Source organism: Trachypithecus francoisi, unplaced genomic scaffold (genome assembly GCF_009764315.1).
Source record: "Trachypithecus francoisi isolate TF-2019V2 unplaced genomic scaffold, Tfra_2.0 Lachesis_group3, whole genome shotgun sequence".
Taxonomy (NCBI): domain Eukaryota; kingdom Metazoa; phylum Chordata; class Mammalia; order Primates; family Cercopithecidae; genus Trachypithecus; species Trachypithecus francoisi.
In genome coordinates this window covers 45,569,800-45,595,346 of record NW_022681468.1, presented here as the reverse complement: position 1 = coordinate 45,595,346, position 25,547 = coordinate 45,569,800, and the positions used below count along the sequence as shown (strand labels likewise).

General features: G+C 39.2%; 1 protein-coding gene across 3 annotated transcripts in view; it reads right to left on the bottom strand.

Moving 5' to 3' along the window:
• Positions 1–25,547, bottom strand: part of RTN1 (reticulon 1) — a 281,316-nt gene that overhangs the window by 6,271 nt on the left and 249,498 nt on the right. For 2 of the 3 annotated variants that reach the window (XM_033187862.1, XM_033187863.1), the window contains 5 exons: positions 5,325–5,532; positions 3,382–3,520; positions 1,841–1,910; positions 1,213–1,259; positions 1,066–1,124 (listed from right to left, as the gene is read on the bottom strand). In XM_033187862.1, coding sequence (XP_033043753.1) covers positions 1,066–1,124; positions 1,213–1,259; positions 1,841–1,910; positions 3,382–3,520; positions 5,325–5,532 — 523 coding nt within the window. Of the gene's footprint in view, positions 1–1,065; positions 1,125–1,212; positions 1,260–1,840; positions 1,911–3,381; positions 3,521–5,324; positions 5,533–7,914; positions 8,031–25,547 lie in introns of those variants that run through there. The other variant, XM_033187864.1, reaches the window with a different exon arrangement.

Below are 25,547 nucleotides of genomic sequence, written 5' to 3'. Positions count from 1 at the left end.
AGATCTCTCAAAGATCCAAATTCAACGTAGAATCCTGTGAGTTCCTAATGACTTTAAGAGGAAAAATGCAAATAACACACAGTAAAAAACAAGTCTATAAACTTCAGAGAGAACTGAAGCACATCACATATAATCTAATAGCAGAGGAACTTAAATGTGATTAGCCTTTCTTATTTTGTTATTACACATCTTTAACTACCTAAAATGCCTCTCTCTAAATCTGACCCTCACCTAGGTCCAGCCACGTTATTATCAGATAATTAGATAGAGTTTTTGTGAAAAAGTCTAGTCCCTTGTTGACATATATTTGTAGCTAAAGATTAGGCTAGCTTATTAGTAAAATAAAATATTGAATAATAATTCAATATAAGAGCTATCACTTTAGATGACTATATACCTAAAAATAGTATGTAAGAATTAGGGAAAACTCCTAAGTTTAATGACCACGTTAGCTGTGGAGATGTAAAACTGAAATCTCTATCTCCTAATATATAAGGGAGCCATAAAGTAAGGCTTAAGACTCAGGTTTAAAAAGCAATGGTATTAAACACATACACACAGTTGTTGAGTTAAAATGCTGTGATGTACTTAGTTGGCAAACATTTTATGTATTTTAAAGTTTTAAAAATAATTCAAAGTTTTAAAAGTAATTTTAATGATTTTAAAAATTAGGGCTATTGTTTAAAAGATTAAAAATGTTAACTTAATTGTTTTTATTTGAATTAAACTGTTAATTTAACTTTTTTGAATCAAGTTTCCTTCTTTCCTCCAGTGCATCTTGTTCTTGTACATGGGCCAGTCCTTAGAGGTTAATATCATTCATTCATTCAAACTTACTATGAAACCTGAAATAAACCACTGGGTTTTATTTAATTGAGAGTTAAAAATCTTATGCTTATTTTCTAAAATAATACAATTGAGAAGAGAATGAATATATGACTCCAGTAAGTGAATGATCATATATCAATCTATCATTTTACTATCTTCTCATTACCCCTACCCTAATCCACTCAAAGGCCTGTGTAAGAGAGTCTCTCTTTTTATGCATTGCACTATGTGACTTACTTTGCCACAACAGCATTTATGTGAGTCCTCACAAGTCCCAGATATTGGTCAATCTGTGCCTACACAAAGAAAAAGAAAATAATGAGCACATCCAAAGATGATGAGGTCAAAATTTAATGTCACTGTTTGACATCACGTAGAACTTACCTGGTGCTTAACATACACTACAGGTAGAGTAAACATTGAAACCACAGCTGGGATGAAAAACAAATATAGTATTAAAATTCTGAGTTATCAATAAGAATATACTTATAGACACATTTTAATATGGTTATATGATATTATAGAATTATTTGGAATATCCAGCATTTTATTTTATTTTTTATCTCCTATTTTGAAAAGCATATCCAGAATTCTAGATAAAAGATGACAGGGCAGTTCATAGGGAAAATAAAATGACGCTGAGCCCTGTACAGGTATTTTGTAATTATTCCTAGAATTAGGATAAACTCTCCCCTCCCAAGATGAAAATGAATCTCTATCCATAGTTGCCACTGTAAACAGATCCAAATATATATATATATTATAAGCCAAAAAGAAGCCAGTTATGTTTGAAGAAAAAAAAACCCTTTAGACTTAGGAATTCATTATTAGTGTATAATATATATTACACTCTTTAATTGAACTATGATGGTAAGAGAAGTGCTCTGCATGCAGGGATCTCTGGCATTTGTTCCTAGGAATCTCTTTAAACAAACAAAAAGCTTAGAGCCTAGGAAGCAGCGTTTTCACAGAGGGTGTGAAGGAAGGCGTATACACTCTCATCTGCTCTTACCCATGAGCAGCAGAGTCAGGCCATTGAAGAGAGCGCCAACGTAGGTCAGGAGCCACATCAGGACTGCAAACTGAAGAAAGAAAGCATTATTAGCGCTCCTAAAACCCTTCCTGACAAGTAAGAGTCTCATATCATTGACTTTTACTTAGAATTTGAATTTGAGTCAGAGTACATCATGATTTCAATAGTCAATGAAAGGCGTTGAAAGCTCATCACAGAATCAATGAAAGGGGATCCAGTCCTTAGTTATCTTGGGACCCTTTGGATCACTTTGTTATAAGGTTTGAGGGACTCAAGGAAATAATCTAGGCCAGGGGTCAGCAAGCTGTGGCCCTTGACTTGTTTTTGCATAGGCCCACAAGTTAATAAAGGGTTCTACATTTTTAAATGTTCAAATAAAATCAAAACAAGAGTAATATTTTCTAATATATGAAATGATATTGAATCAAATTTTCAGTGTTCAGAAGTCTATGGGCACACAGTCAAGCCCTTCCTTTTTATACGGTCTTTTTCTGCTTTTGTGCTACAATAGCAAAGTTGAAAAGGTGCCACAGATGGCGTGGCTTGCAAAGCCTAAAATATCTACCATCTGTCTCTTTATGGACAAGGTTTGCTGACCCCTGTTCTGGCCCACAATTTTTACATTACAAATACAACCATGGCCTTAAAAGCACTAAGGTAAGTAATTATAATTGCCCTGGTATCTCTCTTCAGTCGTTATATGGCCAAGTCATTATTCCAGTAAGGCATTTTGAGGGTCAAGACCACATTTTTCACTTTTCCTTCTGCCCTTCTTTGAACAGTTACCAGACAGCTCCCGGTACAAGCCCCTGCGGGGTGTGTATGAAGTGCTGTGGGAGCACAGAAACTTCACAACTACCTTGCCTAGGCTTCCCCAGCTCTGCTTATGGCCGTGCCGAATCATGATTGACTAACTTTGATTCTACACGTAAGTCACCAGGAGGCCAAAGCAACTTGTTCAAAGGAACCCAGCAAATTCAGTGAGAGCCCCAGGTGCCCCCGATCCTCATCAAGTGAGGGGCTGGGCATACCTCTACCCTTCAGATGGCTCAGCCTCACAGCTGTAACTATGTAAGCACACTCAGAGGTCTTACTATTAATATTAGTAGAATCTAGAGTTTCTTTCAATGCAAAAGTATATATGGTTTTCGCATTCCCTATCTAGATTTTTTATCTCAATATTCATTTTGGGAAATTGTCGGAGGAACTAAAAATGGTTTAAGGAGAGAATCTGGTGTGTTTTAAAGACTATAGGGCTAGAAGCTATGTGACCTGGGTTTGATTCCATCTCTGCCAGTGACTCACTGGGCAACCCTGGACAAACGTCTGAGCCACATTTTCATCACTGGTGCAATGAAGGGATTAGACTGGTTCATGGTGCCATACAACTGGAGGTCTTCTGACTCTAGAATATAATTAGCACTTGCTTTTTATTCTTCTTGATGTAGCAGTTTATAATATTACACCTTTAGGGAAAATAACAGTCAAGACTGTAAAGTGAACAGTTTAAGCAACTATACTTTTAAGGAATCCACCAGGTCCTGGACAAGGAAGAGCCTCCTCAGTTCCTTAAGTGTGCTGTTCACGTAGAACTGCAGGCAGTCCGTGTACTTCTGAATCTGCTCCTGAGAAAGGGTGATCTCAAGCTCCAAGTAGGCCCTGTCAACAAACCATCCCCACAGAGAATTCCATCAGAGGGAATCATGAGACAGGCTGCCAAACCCTAGTAACAGCTAAGCGTTCCTACTCTCACTCTGAGGGTGAGGGCGGCTGTCATCTCTGGGGGGTTATGCCAGCCAGTGAGGGCCACAGGGCACCATACACACCTGCTTCCAGTGCACTGGGAACACAGAAAGTATGGTTCTCAGTGGAGCGTTGTGACTGTTTCTGGCTACCTAAGACACAGCATGGGTGGGCTGAAAATTCAGAGAAACCAGCTGGGACCAGAGAAAGAAAATCAGTGTCAAATCAGCTCTTTTGCTGAATTCTGCATACATGACTTCATGGAGATGAATTATCTTTTTTTAAGTAGTTGAGATAGCCCCAAATCCTAGCTGCCAACTGTTCCTCATCAGAACTCTAAGAATTCATGTTTAAATTCTGGGATTTACTTCTAGGTTTATAGAAAGAGCACTGAAAACTCAAGTGACCTGGGCCGTATTAAAATACTCATGGATTCTACTGAGTGGTGTTTTTAGTAATGACATTTTTCATTAGTTCAAATGGTTAAATTTAACTCTTGAGTGGGAAAGACATGTAAAATACAAATATATAAAAATCATCCCAGCTTAAGCCTCCTCTGCTTGGCCAGCTCCTCTACAGATGTCCATCCTTCCTCTCTCCTTTCCTGCCTTGCCTCTGCTTTAAGACAGCACCTGTTATCTACCTGGAGGATATTTCCGGAGTGCTTTAAGTGCTTACTTACCTCTGTGAATTGAGATTAAAAAGAGTAAAGCTGTATTTGCCTTGAGTTTTCAGGAGAGTCACGGACTGAATACGTCTTCCCCAAATTCATGTTGAAATCTTAACCCCCAGTGTGACAGTGTTAACAGGTGGGGCCTTGGGGAGGTGATTAGATCATGAGCACACAGCCCTCATAAATGGGATTAGTGCCCTTAGAAAAGAGGCCCAAGGGAGCTTGTTCACTCCGTCCCACAGTAAAAGTGAGGACACAGTGAGGACCTGGCAATCTGCAACCCAGGTGAGGGCCCTCAACAGAACCCTACCCTGCTGGCATCTTGATCTTGGATTTCCCAGCCTCCAGAACTGTGAGAAATAGATTTCTGTTGTTTATCAGGCACTCTGTCTATGGTATTTTGTTGTAGCAGCTGGCAGTGCTAACACCTCCCTCTGCCACATGTCCTATATCCTCTTAGTTAGTAGATTGCCCTTTTATTTTTGTATTTCCTCCTCTTCAATGTGCATTCAAATCAGGTTCCCCAGTATAAAAATGTAGAGGAGGATACATGAGAAGACTGTTCATGAACCCTGCACCCCCGCCAGAAGGTTGGCCCTTTGGTGTTAAACTTCTAGAGAGAGCATGGAAATAAAGACCCAAATACCCTAGTTCTGGTTTCGTGCTATTTACTGGCCACCTAGCCTTGAGCATGTCACATCACTTCTCAGAACCTCAGTGTTCCCACCTGTAAATAGGGATGAAAATGCCTGCTGTGCCTTTCTCATATTGCTGAGAGGATTAAGTAATTGTTGGATTATGATTACTGTTAGTAGTAAGTACATATAAAAACTCAACAAAGCAATAAGTATTGGAATAAGAATAATCGAGTTTGTTTCAGAAATTCACCAGAAATGTTAGATATTCAAAGACAGGGTGTTAGGGGAGACTCTAAGAGGTCTTTTGGGTCTCAGAGAAACATGACTCAAGTGCATCTGTGAGCTGAAATAGAGGTGAGGGGAAAAGCCCGTGGTCAGGAGGTGAGGGTTCCTCAGCCGAGGCACTCACTTGAAAGGGTGGCCCTCGTCGGTTTTCTGCACAGCTTGCAAAACAGATTTGTAGATGCGGAAACTGATGGTGGCTGAGAGTGCGGCCAGGGCCAGGTAGGCCACGACGCTCACCACACTGAACTGGGTCAGGGAGAAGAGCAGCAGCAGGAAACTCCCAAACACGATGCCTGTCTGCTTGATGTCCCGCCAGTACAGCAGGTCAATAGCTGCAGAAGGAGACACAAAACACACCCGACTGAGCTCCCACAGTGCCACCACATGAACCACTGTGGCTCACTCCACCAAGCTGTGGTTGCTATGGGTTCTTACCTGGCATCTGGATTCCTAAACACAAGTGAGCAGACACATGGCTATACCAAGGGCACTTACTGTCATTCTACTTTGGTTTGGAAGAACCTTTTCCACCCTTGAGGATAATTCACAAATTCACATACAAGAAAAGACTATTGAATCTCCATTGACCATATCGTGACGGGTGTAGCTCCGTGGGCTACACCATCCACATCCACACAATGGCCTGAATTATGTGACTTTGAAACAAACTTGAAAATATAGAGTCTGGAAGTACCACTTCACTCCACTGAACTCCAGCCTGGGTGACAGGGTGAGACTCTATCTCAAAAAAACAAAAAAACAAAAAAAAAAAACAAAAAAAAAAAACAGAAAAAAAAAGAGACCCTGGAGCTGACATGTGGATTAAACCATTTTGTTCAACATGGTTTGTTGCTTACTTTCTGTGATTTAAAAATCTGAAATGCAAGCTTTAAAATCTACATTGCATCCATCATTCAGTTATTATCCTCTTTCAACTTAGAAACAAAAAATTACATGCAAAAAGGTAGTTATAGTGATTCAAATGTCATGCAAAATGGAAATACTTTAAATATGCCAGTCCCAGGATATAAAAAAAAGCATTAAACCCTTATTTAACTATGCGAATTTATTCTCCAACTGGGCATGTGACAAATGTTTTTTATAGAATGTTATGCCAATCAATTTTAAGGAAGAGAAATAAGATGCAAAATTCCCATCTCACAACCAAATGTAAGTGGCAGTGCTTTGTACTGCCAGCTTCACCTGCAGTGTACCTGCAGACACCTGGTGTACAGAATTAGACTCCAGTCATTTGCTCACAGGAAGACAGAAGTGACTAGGTTGAAGAGAGCAGGGAGCTACTCCCATCTTACATGGTTGTGTAATTACCTTGAAAGAACAATATCGAAAAAGTCACACACCCTCATGACAATGCAAGGCAATAGAGGTTACATAAGGAATTTTTGCAGAGTAAAGTACTAACCCTCTCTTTGGCCACAGACTTACCTCAGGCTGGCTGGAGAATAAATCAGGTCTAAAAGAGTCTCTTTCATAACAGGCTGAGGATACTCCCAGTAATCTGAAGCTGGAGAGAGAATTCACTCCCCACAAACTCCCCACCCACCACCACTATCTGGTCCATCAGGGACATTAACTCAGAAAGACTCCAGTAGGCAGACCTTTGTTGGGCAAAATTTGTTCCCTTTCCTCTATAACAGTTCTGCCATTTAGGAAACAGAGAAGAGGCTCACAAGCATGTTTTGGGGATGAAACATATTTTTTTCTCTTCTGAGTAGGACTGGTCCTACAAACAGGTTTCCAGAGGCAAAAATAAAAAATAAAAAAGGGACTGTGCTCTAAAGCCTCTCTCTTCTCCCTATCCCAACCCCAGTGACACTGTCTGACCATTAGAAATTCATTCCTTTGGCCTAACCATTTTCCATCCTGAAAGTAATTGTTACCATCTGTTTTTTTTTTTTAATGCAAAGATGCTAGAATACAATAATGCACTAAAGATTTGCTTGTCCTTAACAACAAAATATGAATGAGTTCACCAAATGATTTTTCTTTTAGAAGAGTTTGTTTAGAATGAAGCACCAAAAGCTATAATCTTTTTCAGGTGGGGAAGAGGGATCTTTTGGAAGACATGATCTGCAATAAACCCTGGAACTCTGAGAGTAGAGGGCAGAGTGGGAGAACAGGGGCTCTCCACAGAAGCCCAGCGGCTCCTGGGTTGAATGGATTGGGGAAAATAAATTGGGGTAAGCCTAGGCTAAAGGTCTAAAGCCTAGGCAGCAGGGCTGAAGGTCTTTGAGGGTCCAGGGCCTCCAGGTATTTACTCTCTTTGTGCAGGGGAGGGGTAAAGGGGAATTAAAAAGAAACTAAAGCATCCACCACTAACTGAAATGTTACCTCTTACACATCTGTTTTCATCTATTGAGCAGGAACTAAGTGCCAGGCTTTGTGCTGGGTGGTGGGGATATAAAAATAAGTGAATTATACAAAACAAACACACACTCACACAAATGGGTAAGAAATAAATGGTAATCTGTTTTATGATGCCCATACACATTTGGAAACAAATACATTATAAGACAGCATGAAGGGGGCACTCCTTAGTGTGCTGAAGGGGGCACTCCTTAGTGTGAAGGAAGATGCTTACCCACTTGTGAGATGTGAAGGGGCTCAGAAAAGCCTGAAAGGAGTTTTCAGACAAAGAGAAGATAAAATTTGCTATTTTCAAGTGAATCCCCTCTGAATGAATTGTTTTATACCTGGTAGAAATGGCATGCCCTCTAGGGAAGCCTCCTAAATCTCCAACCACGAGGCCACCTGCTCAAGAAGTCTGTGAATGCCAGGCACTTCATGGACTTTCCTTGAAGAAACTGTGGGCAGAAAGCATTAGCTAAGTAACAGGAGTTTGGTGTAGTCATCTCTTAGCATGTTTTTCAATTACTTGCTAAGATTGCAGGAGGTTTCTAAGAAGGAGGTTAACAAAAGGACTGTTATCTCGAAACAATAGGCTGTTGATTCTGGATACTTTGTAACAAGATTATCTATTTACATTGATTGATTCAGAAATGTTCAAAGCCCTTTCATATGTTATCTCACTGAAACCTCAAAATAAACTCCATTATATAGGTATGTAACAGGTGAGGAAACTAAACCTTTAGAAACTTGTAAAACCACGTTTGCAAAATTATGACTGAGACAGTGAATGAGATCTAATTTAACTAACTCTACCTTGCTTCTAACCTCCAAGCTGTTCTTGTTCATTCCGAGGCATAGGCTCAACTAACTTTAGGAGAAATTTAGTTTATAGTTTAAACAAAGATGGTAACATCCCTTTCCCAAAGCACACCTCCTTCTTATCTGGGAACTAGATTGCCTTTTAGGATTAACATTAGCCATAAGATGAGAAATTATGGTTTAGGAGTCATGCAGCAGGAGGCTACAAGATTCTGGACCTCCCTAAACTGCTCCTAAGATCAGTGCTTGAGATATTTTGCAGACCCTGCACTCGATGGATAAGCTGGTCCCACTCAGATCAATAAACTGGCTCATCTGATCTTGTGGCCCCCACCCAGGAAGTGACTGAGCACAAGAAGACAGCTTTCACTCCCTATGATTTCATCTCTGACCAATCAGCACTGCTGGCTCACTGGCTTTCCCTCACCCGCAAAGTTATCCTTAAAAACTCGGCTCCCTGAATGCTCAGATAGATTGATTTGAGTAATAATAAAACTCGGTTCTCCCACACAGCTGACTCTGTGTGAAGTACTCTTTCTCTATTGCAATTCCCCTGTCTTGATGAATTAGCTCTGTCTAGACAGCGGGCAAGGTGAACCCCTTGGGCAATTACAAATTTGGGGGCTCATCCAGGATTGCTCTTGTGGCTACCTGCCTATGGTTCAGTGGCCCCCCGCCAGTGATGGATCCAGAAGCCAGCCCAAGTGGCCTCCTAGTTCTCTTGGACTGGGGGCTGACTCTGGTATTCTTTCAACTGGTGTGGCACTGCTGACCCAATGTGCATGGGTTTAATTGCAATGGAGAAATAGTCCTGTGGAGATGTCCTTTAACTGTTGCCTTATCACAGCATGACTTAAGTCCCATGGTGGGGTGTCTGTCTGTAGCCCCACTGCAGGGTGTCCAGATTGGTGAGTATCCTAGGCGCTGCCAATGCCTCCTTTCTTCTCCTGACTGGTAATGTAGTTCTATGGTGGGTGTCTGTAGCCCCATTGTGGAGTGTCTGTTTCTAGCTCCACAATGGGGTGTCTGTGTCTGTAGCCTCATTGCAGGGAGTCTGTTTGGCTCCTGGAGGCGGGGGTCTCAGTTGGTTCTTTCTAAGTAGTATGAAGAGTTCTGGTTTGGGAGACTTTTCCTCAATCAGGAAGATTTCGAGAAAGTTTCTCAGATAGAGAATAGGAGGATAGTTTGGAAGGGATACTCTTGGAGTTCTTGGTTAGGGATCTAATTTGGAAGGCCTTCTGTCCATCTCCTCTTTGTGTGTGTTTGTATATGTGGAAGGGATCTCAGAGGGGGTTGCTGATGGAAATCCAGCAGGACTAACTCAGAGAACCGTCCTTATTTGGTCACATTCCATGAGCCCTAAAGAATGAGCCCCAACAGGCTTCTTGGGGTGACTATCTGCTTTTTGCCTTGCCCAGAGACCCCATTGTGAATTACCATTTGGAAGTCATCTGTCCTTACCTGGAGTGAATTAAAGACAACAGGGACCAAAGGGAAAAAGTTTGAGCTTTTCCAGGCTGATACTGGGTACTGAAGAGGTGACTAATGTCTGTTTTGTTATGTGTATTTTGCCAGGATGGAAAATGTTAATTTGGTTCCTCATGCAGCCTACTGGGCAGCATCTTGCAAATTAAGAATCTTGCCTGTGGTTCCATAAAACAGTAAAGGGTGATTTTCTCTTGCAAAGTGGCTGGAACCCCACTGTTATAGCACAAGTGAGCAGGGTCATCAGAAGCTACTCCATTCTTCTGGAAGCTGCAGAGAAAGGGGACCCAGAAACCTGGTATGCCAGCAAAAAGAGTAAGAAATTCTTACCAGCCAAGTTTCCGGTCTCTCTCTCTCTCTCTCTCTCTTTCTCTATCTGGGTAAAACAGTAAACTATTGGTCTTCTCTGCAAGGGTTTGATTAATAGAAAAAAGGATTTGTGGCCAGGCGCGGTGGCTCAAGCCTGTAATCCCAGCACTTTGGGAGGCTGAGACGGGCGGATCACGAGGTCAGAAGATCTAGACCATCCTGGCTAACATGGTGAAACCCCGTCTCTACTAAAAAATACAACTAGCCAGGCGAGGTGGCGGGCGCCTGTAGTCCCAGCTACTCGGGAGGCTGAGGCAGGAGAACGGCGTAAACCCAGGAGGCGGAGCTTGCAGTGAGCTGAGATCCGGACACTGCACTCCAGCCCGGGCGACAGAGTGAGACTCTGTCTCAAAAAAAAAAAAGAAAAAAGGATTTGTGAAACTAGTCTTAGGCTGTAGCAAATGTTGTGCACTTTGTGCTAAAAATTTGCCTTTCTGTATTCTGTAATGGAGAGAAGGATATCGCAGGATATAGAATGTGGGTTTACAACCCCTATAAGCCTGGTTTCAAGCCAGCTTGGCAGGCTGGCCAGTTAACAAACTTTGCTACAGGTCCCTGAAACCAATACTGTATAAAATTTCTCTGTCTTGTTTTGTGTCCTTAAGAGCTTAACCTTGTGACCACGTGGGGATACTTTCTTTTGGTTTCCACCATCCAGAGGACAGGAATTTTGGGGTTCATGTCATAGTTAGTCCTAAAAATTTTTCTTGGGCAGCTAAAAGCTTTCCAAGCTTGAAATTGGCTTCTCTAGGCTCCTTCTGGGAAAAGCAATAGAAGTTGCTCAATGCTGTATAGCTCAGTAGCTACGGCTTTATCTTTTGATGGTGGCCTGGGTTCAATTGTTGGCTTCTGGAATAATTCCTTTCTGGTTTATTTGTGTAATTTTGCCATTTATTGAGTTTCCCCTCCCCCCATTCATAGCTTCTAATTTCCTCTCTTCAATTTTCCTTTCTTTGAACTACCTTGCGGAAATTCTAAATCTTGTAAAACAATAAACTGTTTATCACGTCTTTTTTTTTTTTTTTTTTGAGACGGAGTCTTGCTCTGCCACCCAGGCTGGAGTGCAGTGGCCGGATCTCAGCTCACTGCAAGCTCCGCCTCCGGGTTTATGCCATTCTCCTGCCTCAGCCTCCCGAGTAGCTGGGACTACAGGCGCCCGCCTCGTCGCCCGGCTAGTTTTTTGTATTTTTAAGTAGAGACAGGGTTTCACCGTATTAGCCAGGATGGTCTCGATCTCCTGACCTCGTGATCCGCCCGTCTCGGCCTCCCAAAGTGCTGGGATTACAGGCTTGAGCCACCGCGCCCGGCCGTTTACCACGTCTTTGAAGCACCTAGGAGGTTACCTTTTGTAAAGTTCAGAAGGTAAAAATATTGGCTACTTGGTGTAGCTAACGTCAGGTAATAAGAGATTTGAAAGGCTTTCTTTTTTCAAGAGCACTATGGTTCAAAGTCAGTTTAATTAAAAGTGGATAAACAAGCTATAGATTGATTGATTTATTTATCATTTTTTGACATGGAGTCTCGTTCTGTCACTCAGGTTGGAGTGCAGTGGCGTGATCTCAGCTCACTGCAACTTCTGTCTCCTGGGTTCAAGTGATTCTCGTGCCCCAGCCTCCCAAGTAGCTAGGACTATAGGCGCGCACAACCACGCCTGCATAATTTTTTGTATTTGTAGTAGAGATGGGGTTTCACCATGTTGGCCAGACTGATCTTGAACTCCTGATCTTGTGATCCACCTCCTCGGCCTCCCAAAGTGCTGGGATTACAGGTGTGAGCCACCGCGCCCAGCCTATAGATATATTTAAAAAGCCTTTATGTTTTTCTCTTCTCGGAACTTGTTTTTCTCCAAAAAGGTTTTTTCTTCTCAGTTGACTGTGTTATTTTTCTCCATTTTTTTTTGTCTTGCCCCTCTTAATGCACACACGAGAGGCCCTGAGATAACTGATGGTAGCCTGGGACTCATAGGGAAAAACAGAGGAGGCACCACAGATCCTGTTTTGGAAAGAAAAGCCTCTGTTTCCCTCATAAAACCCCAGGAATTAAAAGCACATAAATCCCTCTCAAAATTAAAGGCTCTGCTCTGTTTTGAATCGTGTTATCTGATGGTTTTGAGTTTTGGGGGTATCAGAAATCACTTCATATTATGATAATTAGGTAGGAAATATAAGGGATGGCTAATAGTAGTTATGGAGGGATACTTAATGCTTTGCACACTTGGATCAGAGAAGCATGCTCTTGGCAACTTGGAAGATAAGCAAAGGTCCCCACACCCCCCACTGGGAGATAAGACTCCCAGGAGAGATGGGCTGATTACAAAATGGGCTGATTGACTTTGCCTTGCCTTGCAAATAAAATGCAGGGCAGAAGCATTGCGCTGTCTTCTCCTGAGTATTTTCCTCCTTTGGGGGATCCAGGATCCAGTATAAAATGGCACCCTTAATTTGGGGGATCTGTCTTTGCCTTCAGCTGCTTATATGCTGCTTATTTGGCCCTAGAAATTCATGTTTTCCTGGCCCTGCTCCTCCAAGGGCTCCACCCTGAAGCCAGTTATCCAATTAAGAAACTGGCAAATGAAAAATTTCACACGTGCTGAATCTCCTGTCTGTGTATTTATATGTGTTGCATGTTTATATATAAAAAAGCTCTAATTGGCTTAGAAACATAAGTGCTTAAATCAAATATTTTGTCAGAAAAATAGAAACTTTAATGCCGTTTTGTTCACGTGACTAGGAATCTTTTGGGAATAAAGACAGTTTTAAAGATTATTGGTAAAATAAAATGTCTTGAAAATGTAGACATTTGGTCTAAATTAAGGTCAAATATCAAATTTGCTAAATGCTTTAAGGTCAAGCTGTTTCTTTGACTTTTGAAAATTGTTTGATTTACGTACTTTGGAGGAGATTATAGATAAGGCCTGGGGACATACGGAAAGCCATATCCTTTAGCTACGCTAAAAGGAGTCCGATCTTATCTTCGTTTCTGTCTGATGTCCTAGGCTCCACCCTTAGAACATAATTAAAATCTCTTATCAGGTTTTTCACTAAAAATAAAAGTTGCTAAGAGTTAACACTGTAATATGAAGTTGAGACCACTGAAGAAACAGTTGTACATACAAGGTATGTAGGGAATGTGTTTTTGGTAAAAGACTGTACGAAGGCATAGGAATATAGCTTTTGTTGAAGGGAATGTAATTTTGTCTAGTTCAGAGGGTATTAAAAATTGTTTGAACCTAAAAGAGTAACAGAATAAAACTGAAGGCTTAAGCAAAGTGAAAGAGTTTGTAAAGGGTTAATCTTGTAAAAATTCTGTGGATATAAATAAGTTGGCTCATATTTAAAAGAAATTATTTAGCTTTTTCCTTAGATTCAAACATTAAAATCAGCTGGGCATGACGGCTCATACCTGTAATCCCAGCACTTTGGGAGGACGAGGCTGGCAGATCACCTGAGGTCAGGAGTTTGAGACGAGCCTGACCAACGTGGAGAAACCCTGTCTCTACTAAAAATGCAAAATTAGTCAAGTGTGGTAGCGCATGTCTGTGATCCCAGCTACTCGGGAGGCTGAGGCAGGAGAATCACTTGAACCCGGGAGGCGGAGGTTGTGGTGAGCAGAGAGCGCACCATTGCACTCCAGCCTGGGCAACAAGAGTGAAACTCCATCTCAAAACAAACAAAACAACAACAACAAAAAACATCAAAATCATACTGATGTGGGGCCTGAATCTGGGCCCATGTGTCTAAATAATAGGGCTTTCTTAGAAAATTGATCTGCTGTTTAATGGAAAATTGTAAAGGGTTCTAAAAGGTTTGTGAAAATCTTATCCTATGGTCAAACTAATTAAAACTGAATAAAGATACAAAATTTTATCTAAAAACACTAGCTTTAACATTAATGGTACACTAATGCAAACATGAAATATGTTTTTCTCTCTTTTAAAGACGATTTTTATGTAATGTTAAAAGATAATAAAAGGGTCTTGTTTTCTCCTTTGGGTAAATGGCAGGGAATAAAAGGAGGAAAGAAGAGAAGAGATGGATTTAGTTGGCCTCATGCTATCTTCATTGCATGTTGTTTGGAAAGCTAAGTCTCCTCTATCAGAGTGAAGGTTTTTCTTTTTTAAAGAATTTTTTGGAGTTATCATTTTGGCCAAATGAATTACTTATGGTAACCTGGGATTCTAATTTGTGATAACCAGCGTTTTAAACTTTTGATATTTAACAAACTTTCCAACATCAAATTATAAATTATGTCTCTTTTTTTTACCTAATATTTTAGATGTTAGGTCCTCTAAAGTCCAAAAACAACAGTTGGCTTATTTAGTACAAAAATCACACAGAAAGCATTGTCAAATATGAAATGGCGTTTGGCTTTCTTTGGTCTATATTTGTGAAAATGTGTTATTGGTATATGCTCTGAAATTATGTAAAACCCCTATAATTCTAATATAACTTAGTATATGTTATCAGTAATCATCCTGATTATTATGTTAACAGACTATGTGCCTCAGAGGTAACAAATTTTCTTGTCAATTGTGTCTTTAACTGTGGCTGCCTTAAAATATTTTTATCATCCACAGACAATTGTCTCGTTTTGGTAAAAATTGTTTTATAATCAGCTATCAAATTTAACAGGTGCTCTTAAATGCAGGATTCTAATTAATAATGCTGGAGATTGTGACATTAAAATAGAGGAAAATGTTTCAAATAGAAGAGTAAGTGGTGCTTGGTTTACTTTGGACTTTATTTATATAAATGTTATTAGTATGTGTTCCAAAATTATGGGAAACTTCTATAATGTTGATATAATTTAGTGTACATTATTAATAATTATAATTGTTATGTAAAATTGTTGTATGCCACAGAAGTAACCAAAATACCTAGTTAATTGTAGCTTTAATAGTGGCTATAGACTTTTGTCATCCACAGACATTTTGTCTTGCTTTGATCCTTTTCAAAAGGCAGTTTATAATCAGATATATGACTCTTAAGTGTAGTCTCAAATAACTTTAAAAATTGTGCTATTGAAAGAGAGGAAAATAACAAACTTTTAGGGCTCTCATGGAAAGTTACTGTGTTAAACATTGCTAAACCTTTTGTTTTCAGAGTCAAGAGAACCTATTTCTTTTGAGCTATTTGCAACTTTTAACAAGTGAATATAATATACTCCTATAAACAAAATTTGGAGCACATTTGTTCCTCTCTACCTAATTTCTCCAAAATTTGGAAACTATTTGTGAATATTATCAATTTATGGAAGTATAGTAATTGCATAAGTGTAATAAGAATCTGTTTTCTTTTCTAACAGAACACAAATGGAGAAACTGGTTATTTTACCAAGGCTTTAATTGGAATGGCATGATTCCTTTAAAGAATCAAAGTTGACTTAAAAAGCCAATTAAAGCCCGTTGGGGAATCTGGTCTCATACCTTGTCCACAGAGTCCCTGTACAAGGTTCCTGACCTGTGGTAAGTAAAGAATGTCATTTTATAACAGGCTCAGGAACCCCAAGTTATCTTGGGACTTCAAGATAAGAGGAATTTTTCCCACCTCATAGGTATTAAAGGGTACAAACCTACTGCTGGGCTCGGCTTTTAAAAAGTACTATCGAAAGTTCTTCATGGAAGAGAGTTCTATCAAAGCCAATCAAAAAAGCCTACATGAAAAATAATTACTCTTGCTGTACTTTATGCAAATAATCAGGCCAAGTACAGTAAGAGTAAAATTTATTTTATAAACAAATCATTTCTCTCATAATTTGTTTTTAACAAAAATGGTGACGAGAGAGAAAAATTATACTTCAAAAGAAAAACTATAATACACTGTTGTTAGCTGTTCTTGAGTTTTTTTCCTGCAGTTTAAACTAAATTCTAAATTCTTTGTGGGTTAGAAGTCCCCAAACTAACGCTTTCAAACCTTTGCTTTTAAAACTGGGAATTGTACTCCTTATCTTAGAACTCATTATTACCTTATACGAGGCTGTTCACTTAAACACTGTAGTAAAACTATAAATAAGAGTACTGTTTTTGCCACTCAAGCCTTGAAATCCCAGCCAGGCCTATGTGAATACACTCAGATAGTTGCAAAGCAGTTCTACTCTTCTCACCTTGGGGTTCACTGCCATTCCTACTCATCCCCTGTCAGCAGGAAAATGCCAGAGCAGTCAACGGCCTTTTCCCATCTTCACAGCCTACTCCTTAAGATTAAAGTGTTATAAAACCCAAAGGGAAGGACTGAAACCACCTTTGCAAAATTATGACTGAGACAGCGAAAGAGATCTAACTTAACTAACTCCATCTTGCTTCTAAACTCCAGGCTGTCTTTGTTCATTCCTGGGTGTAGGCTGAACTAACTCTGGAAGAAACTTAGTTTATAGTTTAAACCAAGATGGTAACAGCCCTTTCCCAAAGCAGACCTCCTTCTTGCCTGGGAACTAGATTGCTTTTGTAAGACTGACATTAGCCATAAGATGAGAAATTATGGTTTAGGAGTCATGCAGCTGGAGGCTACAAGATTCTGGCCCTCCCTAAACTGCTCCTAAGATCAGTGCTTGAGATATTTTGTAGACCCTGCACTTGATGGATCAGCTGGCACCACCTAGATCAATAAACTGGCTCATCTGATCTTATGGCCCCTACCCAGGAACTGACTGAGCACAAGAAGACAGCTTTGAATCCCTATGATTTCATCCCTGAGCAATCAGCACTTCCGGCTCACTGACTTTCCCCAATCCACAAAGTTATCCTTAAAAACTCTGCTCCCTGAATGCTCGGAGAGACTAATTTGAATTACTCTTTCTCTATTGCAGTTCCCGTCTTGATGAATCAGCTCGTCTAGGCAGCAGGCAAGGTGAACCCCTTGGGTGGTTACTCTTGTATCTTGGCTAGTTAATAGGAGAATCAGGATCAAACCCTAAATCTGATGCTTTTTCCAAAACAAAATAGTTGCCTCTCTCACATTACATGTTAAATGTCCCCAAAAGTTATGTAAAATTAGTTTAGGGAAATCTGACTATATTTAAAACTGCTTTTAGAACTAGATATTTAAAGAGAAATTTCTTTGGGTAAAAAGTCATTTCAGTATTAAAAAGTTATTGATCACCTATTATCTAAGTAAGCACAGGAATGAAGAAATCATAAAATTTGGATCCTGCTTTTAAGGAACTTTAGGTCTAGCTGAGAAGATTGAACAATCTTTTAACAAATGTTGTCTCAATGCCAACACATCTTGTACTGTTGTAGGTGGCAAAAGTTGAATTTGCGGAAGAGATAGTACTAGAATCGACGTAGAAAGAGGATGTGGGATGGTATGTGAGTGTGGCAGACAATTTGTTAAGGAGATGGGGTGGATAAAAGGAAATATTACAAAGGATTAGTTGACAAGAATGGTGACTAACTGTGGGAGAAACGAGGAAGAGTTAATTAAGCGTGAAAACAACATTTTAAAGCTGGGTGATTGAGTAATTAGTATCACTGCCAAAAACAGGAAATCTGAGGGTGAACTGGTTTGGGGAAAAACTGACACTTGTCTTTAAATCTCCGGATTTTGACATGATGACATCTAAGCAGGGCATTCTAACACAGCCTGGGGCAGAGATGAGATCAGAGATGAAATGAGACTGACAACTGCACACACTACTAATTGTTTTAAAAGCTTAGAAGTTAAATGACTCGCTCTTTAGGCTCCGTCACAGTAGCTCTGAGTTAACATGGTCCTTAATATCATATATCCAATGATATTTAGATGAATATGTACAGTAGGCCACTGGAAATGCAGGGCTAAAATTTAGTACAGGAGGCTGAATATTTACTTTTGGGTGTATTCTACATGGATATGATGACTGCAGCCATGAGAGTGGAAGAAATCTCCAATGGAGTGAAGGCTAAGGGATGCAGTCTAGGATGAAACCAAAGGAATAAGTGGGTCCATAGAAAAGAGAGGTCCACCTGTTAGAAAGGACCCCACAATAGTATAGGTTATGGCAGCTAAGGAGAAGGCCATTACCCAGGAGAAAGGGGTAAGTAAGCTACAGTGTGGAATGCTGTAGACATAACAAGGAAATGGAAATGTAGAAAGGACCACTGGATTTGGAGACTTAAAGGAAGGTCATTCATAACCTTGCAAGGGGCAGTGTTAGGAGTAGTGGGGATGGAAGCCTTATTGTAAGGGGCTGGGTGGGGGGAAGTTCAAAGTAAAAAAGAAGATGATAGTTTGGGGAGGAGTAGCAACAAGTAAACCTTTAGGCTGAGCAAAACCCAGGAATGTTAGTGGGAAGGGAGGGGTGAAGATTTTGGAAAAGAGATTTGCTGAAGCAAGGTCTCCACGAAGGAAGGAAAAAATGGGATTAATCACAGTTGTTTTCAAAGAAGGAAGAAAAGAGGTAAAGATGGAAGGACATTTTGGGAAGTTATAGGTGTGGCCACAGATACGTGTTGAGGTGGAATGGAAATAACCTCAAGTGGTAAAATAATATAGCGAGGGAAATTAACTTGAATTTTCCCTGGAAAATGAGTCATGAGGTTCCTGAAACTACTAAGTAGATTAATGGTGGGACTTGAAGAGGGTACGAAAAGTCAAGGCCTGCATTGTCCAGTACAGTAGCAATGAGTCACATAAGGCTACTGGGTGTGTGAAACGGGGCTAGTCTCAAATGAGATGTTCTGTAGTGTCAACTACATACTGGATCTTAGACTTAGTACAAAAAAGGATGTAAAATATCTCATTAATGCTTTTTGTATTGACATGTTGAAAGGCTAATACTTTTGATCTATTAATACAATATATAATCAAAATGAATTTTACCTGTTTCTTCTTTTTAATGTGGCTATTAGAATATTTATATTTGTGGCTTATATTCCTATTAAATAGTGCTGGTTTAGAAAAATACAATAAGGCTTCAAAAAGGAATGAATAAATGGACTGCCAAAAAGTGAAGAGGGCTTGGTTAAAGTCAAGGGTTTCTTGGGGATCCATTCAATAGAATTAGGTCCTGAATGTTCTGATCAATGGGTGGTGGGGCTGGTCCAGGGCTGTGAAGAGGCACAAGGAGCATGATCAGAGGACTCTAAGGTCCAGCAGGACAGAAATGAAATGAACAACCCTAGGGTTCAGGCTGGAAATGACGGACAGTCTAGATGGCTGGTGACTGATAGACTGGGAGAGTGGCAATGGCCATGTGTGGTCAGAGTGCCAGGAAATGGCCTGAAGTTCTGATGATTCAGCGGGAAGGGTAGGAGGTGATGGGATCAGAGTAGAGAATTTCTGCATTCCAAATCTGCTGTGTAAATGCCAATTTTTCACATTTTGATTTTGCTTAGAGTGATATCAACTTGTGTAGGAAGCTTTATAGTACCCAATCCAGAAAAGTAGGTATTTGAATAAAGTTTCCTTAGAACCCAAGTAAGAAAAATATAACTCTGTTACTGGAATGAATTACCTCCGGTGGTCTTCTGGTATAACAAAGTACGATCAGCTTTTCTCTTTTAATATCCTCCTAATGCAGAAAAGCCAGGCAAGAGTTTCAACATCTGAGTATACATTAACTAAGAATACTTACTAGGACAGGCATATTACTATATTGCTTTGCCAGTTGTAAAAATTAAAGCTACGTTGCTAAAAACTGAGGAGAAACACATTGCCTTTGAAATGAGAGATCAGTATGTCCTGTCAATCTGATAAATGAACTGGGCTTGGTGATCACCATGGTCCTCAAACCACAGCTATGAGCACACACACTACAGCCTGCCTGGGACTGTCTTAGAATAAATTTGACCAAAAGTGAAGTGGCAGATTTGAAGAATTCTAACATCAAATGTTGAAACCAGTGCTCCCTTTATTTCTAGAATCCAATCAATAACAAAAGAAGAATAACAGAAGTGATCCAAGGTTTGAATTAACAGCTAAGTGGAAATTAAATCCTATGTCAAGTTTCTAGAAACTCCTTTGCCATAGTCCAAATTTTTGTTTTAGTAAAAATATTTTAAATGCATTCAAATGACCCAATAGTGGCTACACTATTCAGAAAGTTTATTAAAAATGTATGAACTGAAAAGACAAGTAGTGCCGCTATTTATATTTTATTTATAAGGTAAAAAATGTGATATAAGTGGATAACATAAAATTGTAATAAATTATGCATAATTATCTGCATTATGGTACCATATTCTTAACTGTGTAATTTTTTTCCATTTTGGTCCAGAAAATATTTCAGGCAGCACTACACCACTTGCTATGTGACAAGTTAATGTTACTTTTTCAAAGGTCAAGTGAGGCCAGGCCCAGTGGCTCACGCCTGTAACCCCAGCACACTGGGAGGCTGAGGTGGGCGGATCACCTGAGGTCAAGAGTTTGAGACCAGCCTGGCCAACATGGTGAAACCCTGCCTCTACTAAATATATATATATCAGCTGGGCATGGTGGCACATGCCTGTGATCCCAGCTACTTGGGAGGCTGAGGCAGGAGAATCACTTGAACCCGGGTGGTAGAGGTTGTGGTGGGCCGAGATTAAGCCACTGCACTCTAGCCTGGGCGACAGAGCAACAGTCCATCTCTAAATAAATAAATAAATAAATAAATAAATAAATGCCAAGTGAGAAAATGTGAGAGGTTCCTGTTCATTAATAATATCAGCATTTCAACAAAAGGACTGTTGAAAAATGACATGCTGTTGAAATTTATTTTTTAGCAAGCTTCCAATGATTTAATTACAATAATTGACTACTTTGTGGACAGAGTAAGAAGGCTACACAAACCTCAAGTTGTTTCCAACCCAGGATCCAAAGCAGTGATTAAGAGTCAGTTTTTTTCTGACTGATCTTCATGAAGGAAACAAAATATCACCACAAAATGTTAACAAGAAAAAATAGAAGTAATTTTTCCTACTTTAATCTTCCCTCGTTTGACATTAAACTGGAGAAAGAAAACAGAAGTAGATGTAATAAAATACTTTAACATAGAGACCTTCAAAGATGACATCTTCTACTCATGAGTTTCATTTACCAAGATAAGATCCCACATCAGTTGAAGGTTCACATGGTAATCTAGGAGCCCTGAGGCCAGAGGGAAAACTGCTGGCAGGGACTTTTGCTAGTAAGACACCTATGATTTCATTTTCCAGACCCTTCCCTCACACCTCCTAACTACAACCTATGTGACTGTCAAGAGAAAAATGCCAACACGATTTCTAGACTCTTATATAATTCTGTGGATGTTTTGAAAGGAAAGACACATTAAGCCTGGTGCTGCTCGCTATAGATAGTAAAAGAGCATAGCATTTAATCCACCACTTTAAATGAGCTTTGGTGGAACAAAGGAAAATGAAGGATTTGAGTGTCAAAGCCACAGCCAACAGCAATCTCTGCTGCTTTTCTTCCATGAGAGACAAAAGGAATTACACTATTCCTGAATGGCTACTCCTCGGGCTGGACTGAAGGCAAAAACTACTTTATCCTTATGGAGGGCGTAACATTTTCCTTGGTTAGAAATGAATATGATTCCTGTTTGTTAGGTCTAACCACTAGGACTAGAACATTCCCACTCTTTCCAAGCTGTCAGGTTAACATAATGATGTGTAAACCCTTGGTGACCATGGTGGGATGGGCCTGCCCAGGAAGTGAAACAGCAGGGCCTGAGTATTTCAGACAGTTGGGCAAGCTCCTCCTCCTAGATCCCTTGCAAAGCCAAGGCTCACTTGGAGGGATTTTCACAGGATAACCGGGATCAAAGGAAGAGATGGTCACAGGGAGGAAAAGACAGGCTTTGGGAATGTGATAGTTGAGGCATGAAGAAAGAATTTTGAGATACTCAAGAATGACTATCTTCATGACTTTTTCTTTCTTTAAGCTTTTTGAACTCCTCAAAATACAAATTGTTCATTTGGTCTGTTGGTCATCAACCATAATTAGCCACAAAATCTTAAGATCGTGTCACCCCTTCTTAAAACCCATCATTGTAGTGGAATAGAAAAGGACCACGAGATAAGACAGCTGTTGGTTCCTTTTTAAAAAAATGAATACATTTAAAATTTGGGCCAAGATGATAACAGCAAAAATATTTCTTCAACCAAAAAGACAAAAGGATTGATTTCTCATTGTACCTCTGTTCCATTCAATAAAATATCATGTTCTTCTTGATGCCAATTATTACCAAATTTGAAATTTGCCAATCTGCAGTTTGGTGAACTATTTCTGAAGAAAGGAGATAAAATATGACTACATTTAAAGCATTTTCTTTGTAAAATGGGTACAACTGCGATACATTCTAAAAATTAAAACTTGTAGTTTTGAGTTTCATTTGTTCAACGTTAACACCAGCTTTATCAAAGAGCTCAAGAGTAATGCTGAAATTATGCTTTTTCCTTTGGCAACATATAAAATAAGGAAGAATTTAGAATTTTATTTCATGAAGCAATAAAATAACTTTGCTCAGCTTGAACTTAAAGACACAGCTCAAACATATTTTGGAAAAATAGAACACTATACTTTTAAGTTTTAAAACTCCTAACAATCTTCTAATTTGAAATATATGCTGTAAGTTTGGAATATAATTTTAATTATCAAGATTTTAAAGTAGTTAGAATTATTAACTGTCACCTAGGCAGAAGATGGCTTTTAAAGAATCATTGTCAAATTCCTAGCTTTCAAATTATGAGCTTAATTATAAGGCAGCCATATTTCTTTGAATGGCTGTGTGTCTTTTTTTTTTTTTTTTTTTGAGAAGGAGTCTTGCTCTGTTGCCCAGGCTGGAATGCAATGGCGTGATCTCAGCTCACTGCAACCTCTGGCCCCTGGGTGCAAGCAATTCTCCTGCCTCAGCCTCCCGAGTAGCTAGGACTACAGGCGTGTGTCACCATGCCTGACTAACTTTTGTATTTTTAGTAGAGATGAAGTTTCACCATGTTGCCCACACTGGTCTTGAACTCCTGACCTCAGATGGTCCACCTACCTCGGCCTCCCAAAGTGCTGGGATTACAGGCGTGAGCCAGCTGTGCCCGGACTGTACTTTCAAAAGAACTAGAAAGGTGACAGTGTATCAACAATACATGGGTGCAAACATGCACACAACTTAAGAGGAGGATGGGAATTTGCCTGTGACAAACATTTAATTATTTTAAAAAGTGGTATTCTGAAAGCTAACCACTCAAGGCCTAACTCATAATAGATCTGGTTTTGTTGGATTCAGTGGATTTTAGAATTTAATTCTATTATAAGGTAATTTAAAATATATCAATTTCTTCACATTCTGTTCCAGAACATATTAACTGGTCTAAAGATGAGAAATAATTGTATACAGATTATGATTTCAAATATAAGGGAGGGAGAGAAGGAGGGAAAGAGAGACTTTTTAAAAATGATGAAGAAGGAAGGTGGTAACTATAATGGAAGATTTCATCCATAATCCCTATTGATATATAGTAATCATAATATTTTTATCGTGGAATAGTAGGATTATCGTTTTTTAATGAAAGAAGTATTCACAGAAATCTGAGAAAAATTAAAATAGAGTTGAAGATGTAAATTTAGATCAGCATTTTTGTCAACTTTTCTAACCCATAATGCATCTTTAAAAAAAATGTTGGACACTGCAGAGCGTCCATCTGTAGGTCTAAAACTGCAACATGTAACTAAAAATGATTCAAACCTTTTGATGTTTATCATAGTCTTTTTCTCAATTTCCAGGAAGGAAAAGCTCATATAATAAAGAAAGATGTATCTTAAGTTTCACAATTCTTTCAATTTCATGTCCACTTCTTCTGTTAAATTATTCTAAATACTTTTTATAATATATTCAATCTTATTTTATAAACACTGTTTTTGTTGCCTACCTAGCCCTTTAGTTTCATTTTTATGCAATATCTAGATAATATTCAGCAAATCTTAACAATGATTAACTCTGGGTGGTAGGATTTTGGGTAATTAGTGGCTTTATTTGAACCTCTCTTTGTACAAATGAAAATGTTTGTAATGTGCCTTCCTCATTTTTAGAAAAAAAAAAGCCATTATTCCCCTCCCAGAGCTCGAAATCTTTCCTTAAAAAGTTTCTCTTGAAAATGTTAATACATCTTGAAAAAGAACTTTATTTTTCAATGGAGTGATTGATTACCTACTTTTGGGATATTATCTGCATAATAAGAGTTTGGTTTCATTAAGGGGGAAAAAAAATCCCCATCTCCCCAGCTAAGGCAGTTTTCCCATTGGATCCCATAAGAATCTTCAGAGCCAGGCAGTTTGCAAATGTTAATATTTACATTGTAATATTTGTACAATATTTCAATAATAATGGGTCTAAAAATGCTGATTTTGATAAAAGGTGATATTAGTCTGCCTTCATGTGTATGTGTAAAATGTCTTTCCCAAATACTATTCCCAAAGGCATGCATTTTTTTTTCATTTACTGTAGCTAAAACAGATTATTTCCTCTGTGTGTTCTGGAATGCTTAGCTCTTTAACGTTTCAGACTAGCTCCTTTCAGAACAGATTATCCTGAAGTGTTTCCACGAGCACTGTAGACCAGCATAAAAGTTTCAAAATATTTTGTAAAAAAATGATTGCCTTTAGGTTATGCTCTCTGGAAACTGTTTCATCTTTCATCAATAACTTACATTCTGGCAATCTGTAACTACAAAATGCTGCCGCACAGAGTAAAGTGGGAGGTGACCTTTAGTCCCAGGCACACATGTATCAATCCCCCATATAAGACTAATCATCATATCAGGTGAATTTGTTGCGTACAGTGAGGTCTGGGGAGAAAAAATGATCTTTAGAGAACAAACAGAATCCTGTGAATGCATGGTTCTTATCAAATTTTGTTCCCCTAGTACAACATCATTTGGATTTGGGTAGTATAGTAGAAGTGTTAAAAGTATAGGCTTCATGATCAGAATGTACTGTGTTCAGAACCCAGTTACATCCTGGGGCAAACTGCTGCCCCTCTCATTCTTAAATCTCTTAGTTACTTATAACATGAGAGTAACAAAAAAAGTCTCACGGAGGCTTAATTAAAGCAGGTATGTAACAAGAGCTTAGGATAGCAACTGGCACATAGCTAATATTTACAGAGAATTTAGAATGATGAATTGATGATGGTGGTGATGACAGTGACAACCATGGTATAAATTGGTCAAGATCACGGCCTTGCTGCTAAATTTTGCTGTATTTGTAAAGATTAGAATGTCTGTGAAAATATCTCAGATGAGGTAGCTGAGAGTTCATTTTCTCTAACTTAGCATTAGTAAGATAGGCAGTGAGTGCTGAGATGGGAGGAGTTATGGATTTGAAGCCAAGACAATCACCTTTTACTACACAATTTG